At 36.7% G+C, this 11,043-nt stretch overlaps 1 protein-coding gene across 1 annotated transcript in view; it reads left to right on the top strand.

The window, feature by feature from the left end:
* LOC147620521 (putative LRR receptor-like serine/threonine-protein kinase At1g67720) overlaps positions 1 to 9,914 on the top strand; it is a 45,193-nt gene extending 35,279 nt beyond the window's left edge. Inside the window, exons 4-8 of the mRNA XM_086824752.1 lie at positions 8,917 to 9,040; positions 9,155 to 9,226; positions 9,312 to 9,380; positions 9,559 to 9,630; positions 9,720 to 9,914. Of these exons, the coding sequence (XP_086680878.1) occupies positions 8,917 to 9,040; positions 9,155 to 9,226; positions 9,312 to 9,380; positions 9,559 to 9,630; positions 9,720 to 9,783 (401 nt within the window). The 3' untranslated portion in view covers positions 9,784 to 9,914. The remainder of the gene's footprint in view (positions 1 to 8,916; positions 9,041 to 9,154; positions 9,227 to 9,311; positions 9,381 to 9,558; positions 9,631 to 9,719) is intronic.
* Positions 9,915 to 11,043: the final 1,129 nt, after the last annotated feature.

Genomic DNA, 11,043 nt, shown 5'->3' on the forward strand with positions numbered 1-11,043 from the left:
TAGATAGGAAACTTGTCAAAATGTGCCCAAAAGTACAATTGATGGTGACCCATGTTCTTATGTCACCAGGGGTGAAGGAATCTATTGGCTGGAAATGTAACAGGGTGAGAGTTTCTCTATAAAAGAGGCCTCTCTCCTCCCTCTCAAACACCTCATTTTTTTTCTCTCCTTGTAGCTATGCCATAGCCTTGTATCTAGCTGCTCCTATGCTTTTCCATCTCCCTTAAGCATTGGGCTCTCGTACTCTTGTGGTCCTCTCCAATTGGACGTCTCTTTTGATTCATGAATCAAACTTTTGTTTCCTTTCTCTATCTTTTTCCACTTCGCTTCAGAGCTTACTGTGTCCACATGAGTAGCTTGCTTCCAGATCTCTTTTATAAGAGGATCCTCTACTCCCTTGGGTGACCTCAACCCACCATGTATCTTGGAAGTTACTTTTCTAGTGAGGGAAATCATTCCCTCTCCCCACAGTTGGAGGCACGTATAGACAGTTTTGGTAATGTTCACTAAAACAGTCATAACTTTGTGCTCCCTTCTCTGTTATTTATGAAACTTATATCAAAATCTTAGTTTTTTCAAGCTCTATCCATTGATGTTTTCAGTACTCTATTTTGAGTGGCAAAGTTATGGATGTCGAATCAGAGCAGACTATGTATTTGGGATAGTTTTTTGACACTTCTCACTAAAATAGTCATAACTTTGTGATCGCTTCTCTGTTTTTTATTAAACTTATATCAAAATCTTTATTTTTTCAAGCTCTATCCATTGATGTTTTCAGTGTTTTTTCTGAGCAGCACAGAAAAAGTTATGACTGTCTGAGCAGTCTATGTATTTTGGACAGTTTTGACACTTCTCACTAAAACAATCATAACTTTGTGCTCGCATCTCCATTTTTTATGAAACTTATATCAAAATCTTTGTTTTTTCAAGCTCTATCCATTGATGTTTTTGAGTAGTACAGAAAAAGTTATAGCTGTCTTGTCAGAGCAGATTATTCACTTTCGGAAGTTTTATTAGTTTCTTTCTTTTTTTGAAAATGATGCGGCCCAACCATCCAATCCGTCCAAATGAGCCATAACAATATACCCCTTTCACTTCAATTCACATCATATTGAGCCGAAAGATTTTCTTCCAGCAAAGACTTGCCCTCACTTTGGAGTTGATCGCTTGGTTCAAATTAATGCTTCCCCATAGCCTTTCCTATTTCCTCTTGTAAACTACAATCTCACCTTTGATGTCTATGTATTTGTTTTGATCTAGGGAGATAGACGGTGAGAGTTTGTTCCTGTTGCTTTCTTTGATACCAAAACTACCTCCCCTTCCTCAACCTTTGGGTTTGAGATGTGACCAAAGTTAAACCCCCAACTTTGTGTCACACTAGATCTAATTGAAGTGGTAATTTTATGTGCAAGTGCTATATGTGAGCATAATAGTGGTAGTGCAGCACACAAGAGAGGGATTAAATAGCTATTAAATTAGAATAATTATATTAGTGTGAACACACCATTAGGCACCACCATAAATGTGACTCTTCGTATCATACACACTAACAGTTTACAAAACCTGCTTGTATATGTAATTGACAAGGATCATGCAATATAACATAACTCTATTATGCCTATTCATGTGTGTGTATCTCCCTTTTTCTCTATTCTATGATCTTTGTGAAGATTGGAATTATTGAGATTAAAATGTGCCGAATGATTAAGGAGGCTCCTACATGGTATCAAAGCTTCGAAAAACACTCTTTGCCTATGGATCGGAGATCAAGACGATGTGTAAATCCCTAACTTTGCTATCATTTTCTTTAATGAAAGATAAGCAATCATCACCACAACTAAAGGGATGAAGCAAAACCTCTTAAGTGTTTATGCAAGAGAGGAAAGTATTTTCAAGCAATGGGCACCAATTATTGGGCATGCCTATGGACCTTGCTTTTGGAACATGCTTTAAAAAGTACACCTTACAATACACTATAAAGAAAACTAACCAATGTTTATCTAGTTAGCTACTAAAAAAGTTACATTTAATGAAACCTTGTCCATTCGCATGGCATACTTACTAATCATGAACTAATTGTGACACATACTTAATAGCATAAAGCATAAGCATAGCATAAGCCTAAGGACATGAATATTTGAACAAATCTTTAGATTGATTGAAAGACAACTCTTTAGATGGCTTGAAAGGACCCTCCTAAAGTGCTTGTTGCTATGCATGGGGCAGTAAACCCCTAGTAATGTTGTGCTTATTGGCTCTAGCCAATACTAACCTTAGGGTGGCACAACCTTTGGTTCGCTATGCATAGTGATGATTGAAATATTCTAGATAGATGGCACAATCTTTGATTCACTATCCATAGTGATGCGAGTTAACTATTCTAGATGGGTGTACACATGTGAATCATTATGATCTTTAATGCTAGTGAGCATACCTAAAAATGCATTTTGTCCACGATACTAGAAACTACATCAATAAACAAGAAAATCTAAAATGCTTTAAAAAAACTTAAACATTGTACACTCTTAATTTTGAGAGGTGTCATGCTAACACATTCTAAATGCACATATATGTTATGCTAACACGTTCTAAATGCACAGGTGTCACAAAGTACATTTTTTAGGTTTCCTAGGCCAACTATGTTAACACATTCTAAATGCACATAGGTGTAAGGTTTCCTAGGCCAACTAGTCACAATTGCACAATGCATTATAAGGGATTTCACAGAGTCGATAAAGCACACACAAAAGGTTTTAAAAAAGATGAAGTTTAGGCAGCCCTAAGTTTTGAATCTAAACTTGTAATTGTCCCAAATGTGGACTATATCTTATTAGTTCAGCTTATTGTTTCCCTATTTATCGTACACCTTTTTTGCACTTTGAGACCACCTACATGCAAATGTGTGTGTGTGTGCATATATATATATATATATACATACATACACACACACACACACATATATATACATACATATATATATATATATATATATATATATATATAGAGAGAGAGAGAGAGAGAGAGAGAGAGAGAGAGAGAGATCTTGGATAAGGTTTGGGACTCTTAAAAATAAAAGGACTTGAATAAATTAAATCAAAACATCACTTCCTTTCTATATAGGAAGGATCCCTCTCTTTTTATAGAGGAAGGCTTCCTCTATAAAAAGATCCTTTATATGAAGGCTTCCTCTATAGAGGACTTGAATAAATTAAATCAAAACATAACTTCATTTCTATATAGGAAGGATCCCTCTCTTTTTATAGTGGAAGTCTTCCTCTCTATATAGGAAGGATCCATCTCTTTTTATAGAGGAAGGCTTTCTCTCTACACCCATCCTCTCTATAATATTTATCTCCAATTTCTTATCACACATGCAAATTCTAGCACTCCCTCTCCATTGGAAAAGGTGAAATGCTTTTCAAGAATTATAAGTTATCTAAAGTTACACATCTTGCTTAGTTTCAAAATAATGTAGCTTATAAAAATATAAAGTAATGACGCATGCGGGTATCCTCATCACTATCCTCCATTCTAGAATATCAAAGGAAAATAAAAGGATTTTAATAAATCAAATTAAAACATCAGTCTCTTTTTATAGATGAAGGCTTCCTCTATACACCCATTCTCACAATATTCTGCTCAAAGGTCATGGCATGATGTTTTAATTTGATTTTAATAAATCAAATTAAAATATCAGTCTCTTTTTATAGAGGAAGGCTTCCTCTATACACCCATTCTCACAATATTCTGCTCAAAGGTCATGGCATGGCCGTCTACATACCACATGCATAGTGCTAGGGATAATGAAATTATACATAAATAATAGACAACTAGGGCTATTATCATCCCTCCTCCGCTATTTTTGTAGCTTTGAAGGGGGTGGAAGTTAAGCATGCAATGGTGTTAACACTACCCGGATGGGTGACCTCCCGGGAAGTCGTCCCCTCCAACAAACTCATCTCGAATCATATTGAGAGAATTTTTTATCTTCTTATCACACATGCAAATTTTAACACTCCCTCTCAATTGGATAGGGTGATATGCTTTCAAGAATTATAAGAGATCAGAAGTTGCACATAATGCTTTCAAAATAAAGTAGCTTACAAAGTAATGAGGCATGTGAGCATCTTCATCACTATCCTCCATTCTAACATATCAAAGAAAAAAAATTAGATTTAAATAAATCAAATCAAAACATCACTCTCTTTTTATAGGGGAAGGCTCCCTCTCTTTTTATAGAGAAGGGCTTCCTCTCTACACCCATCCTCACAGTATTCATCTCTAGTCATAGTGATAGAAGTTGTTATCTTCTTATCACACATGCAAATTCTAATAGTAACTCTCAATTGGATAAGGTAAATGTTTTCAAGAATTATAAGTGATTTGAAGCTGCACATCTTGCTTTCACAAAAAAGTAGCTTAACATTGGTGCAAGAAACGTGAAACATATCTTAAATTAGTGTTTGAACAAGGCCAATACCATTTATCATATGAATAGTTTGATAGCGAAGGCTTGTGTAATAACAAAGAGGCATAAACCATCTCAATAGATAAAGGCCTGGGAAATTTCCTACAAATTTCAAAAAACAAATGGTGGAAAAAGAACTTTTGATTTGCAGCATGCAGAGTTGTAAAGCCTAAGTTGTAGAGATAGCAGCCTCTCTATGAGGAGTGACTTGTGTTATGGGGCTCGTTTGGAAGAATCGCTACTATGTTGCTTTCGCACTCTGATTTTAGCTATGGCCACCTTCGTTCTCATTCGTTCCTTTTTGTAGAAGGTTCTGTGATTTACTACCCATGCTAAAGTAGGTTCTGTGCTTTGCTACCCACGCTGTAGAAGGTTCTATGCTTTGCTACCCACGCTACAGAAGACTACCTCATTGTGGCAACGCTAAAGAAGACCGCCTCCTTGATCATTAGGCACATGTTAAGCCAAGTAATTACCATCATCTTAGAGATCACAAAATAGAGAAAAAGGGAGATACGTACACAAGAGTAGGCATAATAGAGTTATGTTATATTGCATGATCCTTGTTGATTATATAGAGACAGGTTTTGTAACTACCAGTGCGCATGATATGAAGAGGCACATTTACGATGGTGCCCAATGCAGAAATATAATTATTCTAAAATTCCCCCCTCTAGAACGAAAGAGGGACATGAATATGGGATTTGATTTTGAACTACCGGAGATTTATTTTTCTAAGCTAAACCTAGGCTAAGATTACATGTGCCATCAATTCAATTTTAGAATTGGGACATCCACCTTGAGAGTAAGTAGCATTAGCAAGATGTGATGCCTGGGCGAAGAATAGGCTTAGCTGGGCACTATTTAGACCATTAAGGGGCCCCGTGGAGTAAGGGGCTAGCCCGACATACAAAACATGTGGGTGCTGATTATGCTTAGCATCTACACATAAAGGTTAAAGGTGTGGAAGTCATCAATATAATTAGAAACAATTAGGGCAAGGTCACGGTGGGCTTCAACCGAGCCCTTTGATTAGGATGTCCTTTGAATTTTCTTCACCCAGAGAATGTGGGGATCCTCAAAAAGATTGAAGAGAAATTTAGAGATGACTGAATCTGCATGGTTTCATAGGCTATCAGAAATTGCCATTGTTTCTTCTTTTACAGAGGGGCTAGTAGGTGGCTTTTCTTCTTGCTTTGCTCCATGATGCACAACCGGCTATTGTGCATGTTACATCCAGGGATCAATAGTCTTGCATCTTGCAAGGGAAGGGATTATTGCCAGCACAAGGGAGAAGCGACCTCCAATAATCCCTTCCCTTGCATCTTGCAAGGGAAGGGATTATTGCCAGTAGGTAGAAACAACTCGTGAGGAATCTAGTAAGTGAGAGATCATGGAGGAGAGAATGTAGCCGGTTGATGATCTAGAATCAAGTAGAAGGTGGTGATGATTTGGAGGTGGATTCCCGACCTCATCAGTGATGTAATTAACCTTGTAATTACGCCTATATAAGAGCGAAGATATAATGGAAGTATAGCTCATATTTTATATCATTATGCTCCTCTTTTGTTGAGTACTTTGCTTACTGTGCTAATCACTCAATGCTCTGCATGCTTAGGCTTAATCCCCTATACTGATCTTTTTCTTCGATCTACCATGAAATTCAACAATTATAATTTGCTTACATTTATATTTATTCTTGACAATATCATTGAAAACTTTTATTGTACATAAATAAACGTTAGTTTTAGGTTTACTTGTTGTGTGTTTGTGTTTGTGTTCCTCTGCCCATTCATTTAGTATTCTCTCTCTCTCTCTCTCTCTCTCTCTCTCTCTCTCTATTTAAGCTTTAAGAAGCTTGAGCCAATATAGGGTAAATGAACCTAGTTTTTGACCCAAACACATCACCATAAATCATCTTGTCAGTACGAGAGTAGTCATGGAGAGCAGATAAGACTTCATAGAAAATGGCAAAAGGACAAGCTTATTCTTGACCCAACTCCTAGGCCCCTTTTTGAAGCATCACTATGATTTTTATTTATGTTTATGATGTATTTCTCTTTGGATACAGCCTCAAGGAAGTATAGTGTCTCTTGGATATCTTGGGCTAGTCTTGTTGTATTATTGAACTATTAGTCAATGTTACAAAAACCAAAATGATGCTCATCAAGGTCCCCAAGGTGGTAGCCGAGTGGATAGAGCTTGGGTCTCTCATCTCGGGAAGCTCACTATATGTAAACCCTCTATATCACGTGTTTTCAAGGATTGTTTTAAAAATCCCTTATATGTGAATTTCTCATGCATAATATATACCCTTTTCCTATTCAACCTATGAATACCCCCTTTAAATGGTACCCTTCTGTATGTAAAAAATGTGTAATAAAAAAGGGATATTAAAAATCCCTTATGTTGAACCCATGTGCTACACTTACATATTTATGAGTGACCCTTCCGAGTCTCTCATTTGAGAGGTTCTTCATTTAATTACTTTTGGGATACCCCACTAGGTGTTTGTTCATGTCCATATGGGTACGATGGTAGTTATCGCCATCCCACACATTAGTCAAGTCCTACATCGTTCAAATGTTTCCACCTCATCATTGATAATCCGACACTTGAGGCTAGGGATGGTGTCTTTCATGGACATCGAAGATAACAACTCGATTACAACACCCAGTAAGTTAGGGTTTCACTCCAATTAGCCTTGCGACTCACTTGCAGGGCTCATCTTGCAACTTGCCCACTAACTTCAAAAGTGATCAATATTTGGAAGGGTGGTACCCCTTTAGTATGTGCATCTATGTAGAAGTAGGGTGAAATTAAAAAGTGTCTTTCATGGATATCATCCCAAATCTTTTTTATATGCATCAACGCGTAGTGGCAACCCATAGTTGCATTGTAACTAATCAAAAATATTGGGACTGAGATTGTTTGCTAATCACATATGGAGTTCACGAATAGAGGTGAGGTAGACTAGCTATTACAAACTTGTGAACAAATGTAACAAAAGTAACATCCATACATGGAATAATTGAGTGTTTCCCTTTGAGGCTTCTCCTTTTGTTTGAGGCTTTGGTCACATAGGTGACCAGTAGTTTATGGTGTGGGGACTTGAGGGGGAAGCATTTCGATGTGATCTTGGAATGGTCTTAAGAAAATTTAGAAGACATTCATGCATCTGAACTCAAGAGTGAAAACCTCTACACCATACTCAATTTTTCTCCAAGAGACTTGTAGGACTACGGCACTAGAGTTGGGACTAACTTTGGAGAGGGTCTACATGTATGTGGCCCAAAGTCAATGACACATTGGGTGATAGAATACCCAAGCTATCCTTGCAGGAACTGAACCAAAATGCACAATTAAAAGATAAAATTTAACTTCAAAATGGGTTCTATATATGGGGACATAGTTTTAGACATGAAGGTTTGCAAGATTTTCTAGACATTGCTCCCAAAGAAATGAAGGGAGCACATATCCTTCTACAAATATTGGATGCCCTTCATCAAAGAGCACAAAAGCCTATTATTGCATCTCAATCACTAGAACATGCACATTTGATATTTTGGTCTATAACTTTACATTGACTAAAACTGGATATATCACTATCGACATAAAAATAAAAGATTCCTGGATTGGAAATCTTTGAGAGTTCGAGCCATGTAACCAAAGGAAGAGATCAAAGATTGCCATTTATTAGGTTTTGAACTTGATAGTGATGATGATTGCTGTTCATTAGGTCTTGAACTTGATAGTGATGATGATGTTGTTGAATGCATGGAGGAAGATGCTGCTTCCACCTCATCATCCTCCTCTATTGAATTAAGGGATGTGTCTCTTGATAGTGATAGTGATGACCTTGTTGACATTCTTGTAGGTGTGGGATCTAATTAAATTCAAATTTTTATTTTAAAAGCTACTATAGCCATTCACATTGTTCTAAGTGTCAAGGTAAGTTGAACACAGTCAAACTGTCTGCGTCTAAGGCCTCGCAATTTATTCTATTTTATTTTATGGCCACTTATACTGTAGATAGATTACTGCTTGTGATCCTCTCAAGTCTCGGTTTTTGTTACGTTTCACAGAGAAACAGTTAAATTTTCCTGTAGAAGGTGGCCATCTTTATGAAACCAAATGTCCATATTCACAACTTGCGTGCATACATACTAGCACAGATCTGTTTGAAATCAAACAATTTTACGTGGTCTCCAAGTATCTTGTTTAAAATCGGTACAAACCTACTATTTCTGTTTGTATTTTGCTTGTCTAGCTTCACGTCTCTCTCTAAAAAATGAGCTTACGTCCCTCCATTTGCTTCAGACATAGAGCGGTTGCCAGCTCTCTTCATAGATATTACTCTAGTCATTTTGCTATCACTTATGTCATTACCTTGGAGGTCACTGCACAAACAAGTCTCATCTCGCGTTTAATGAATGCATAATATACAGTGGAAGCGATCACGAACGTTCAGGAGTCCCTCACTCTAACGGCATATGGCGATGGAGATCCCTGCCTGCCACAAGGCTATGGGTGGACCTGGATTGTGTGCAGCTACAACAGGATTACACAGATGTAAGATTTATATCTTGGCTTTACTCTCTATTGAAAATCGTGTAAATTTATGGTAATTCATGGAACTGACTAATTCACTTTACAAACACTCGCTGTTTAATGACTATAATTTAGACATCTCGCGGGTTACAAGCTTAGCGGAACCATACCTTCATCTATCAACAATCTATCCCAGCTCCAGCAAATGTGAGCATATCGCATCTGCAGGTGTGTCTTTCGCAGAGCCTTCGCGAATCCCACATTGAACTGACAAGATTGTATGTCGTGGCAGAGATCTATCGGACAACATGCTTTATGGCTCAATACCTGATCTCAATTCGTTGGTGAACCTTCAATACTTGTAAGTTCATAAAGTGGAGTTGACTTGGAACTTTTACCTTTCAAAGAAAAGTCAGGTGCATCCCCCACACACACACCTGAGTACCAAAAGGCATACTTCATGCTTCTAACCTTCTCTTTTTTTATTTGTTTCTTTTTGCATATTATTTTATAACACATTCATTCTGGCCATGTACTAGGGAACTTCAAAACAATAACTTGAGCGGACACGTCCCTCCATTTTTGGAATTACTACCAAAATTAAGGCTATTGTAAGTAGACAAATAGGAGTGTGTACATGAATGCTTCTTCTTTTTTTTTTTAAATGTAATTTAGCTAATAAACGATCTTTTGTTTCAAGGAATGTCGATCGTAACAATCTATCTGGGTGTATTTCTTCATTGCTTTCAAAGAAAACGATGTAAGTTAACATTCTATGATCCTTCTATCTATTGATGTAATTGAGCACTCGTAGCTTTGCCAAATGTAATATATGGATATAGCATCACTAAAAAAATGACCATGGATATAAATTTATGTAATATTGTCTTTTATACATGTGACACTTTTTAGTTATCAAATTACCAAAAAAAGTGTAGCCGTCCCTTCTTCTTTTTTAAGGCTTGGTCTAAAAATGCACATGCATGAAAAATTACCTTTAGCGAGCTTTATATTCACCATCATTATAGTACGCATGTGGAAGATAATCTAATTGCCATGTACAATGAGTCCACTAAGCACTATTGAAAGTTGAAGGCTATGGTAGGCTTCAAGACTCATTTTGGTCTTCAAATCTAGCCCTCTTAAAAATTGGGTTTCAAATGGCAACCATCCCAAGTAGAGTTTCATGAGTAATGGGTTTCACATGAAGGCCATTGTACCTTATAGGCCTTCAATTTTGTGAATTTTGAAGTCCAAGGGGGGGGTTATAAACTACAACCGTACCACTAATCTTTGGCCTCGCCATGGGGAGTCATATAACTTTAAGCCATAACTTCTCTTTTGATTCATAGCACACCCTAGAAGCCCAAGACCTCGTAGTATTACTTGCCTTTCACTAATACTAATAAGAGTTTCTTTTTAATTATTATATATTTTTAAATATAAGAAAATCATATACATGAAGTGGTTCAATAAATATTTTTAAGAGATCTTTTTTTCAAGTTTTATATCTTAATGCATATTTCTATACATGTTGAGGTAGTAAAACTACTCCTTTTTCACTAAACCTATGGTTTTTTTTTCACATTTTATTAGGTCCATCTTAACATACCAAGTAAGCAAGTTTTTAATAGGCCCATCTTAACATACCATGTAAGCAACGTAAGCAAACTTTATAGCCACATTTGGCACCAAACAAATAATTTTCAAGGTTGCATTCTCTTGAATCCCTATGGTTAAAGTCCTAAGGTGCACTAGTATCAGATACCTAATGGTTAATTTGAACCCTCAATTGTACCAAAATATAGTGATTAGCAGTGATTAATCACTGATTAGCAAATTAATCCACTGTTTTGTGTGTAAAAAATAGAGTATGCAGGGAGTCTAGATCTGAGGCCTTAGACTTCAAATGAGTTCAAATGCTTTCAAAGACATCAATAGCAATGAGTCTAGTAGAGGATTAAGCCAAGAAACACAAGATTTGACCAAACATTGAATGCTTAATCTCTTTTTTACCAAAGTCA

Source organism: Cibotium barometz, chromosome 31 (genome assembly GCF_041138505.1).
Source record: "Cibotium barometz isolate CiBa-2024 chromosome 31, ASM4113850v1, whole genome shotgun sequence".
Classification (NCBI taxonomy): domain Eukaryota; kingdom Viridiplantae; phylum Streptophyta; class Polypodiopsida; order Cyatheales; family Cibotiaceae; genus Cibotium; species Cibotium barometz.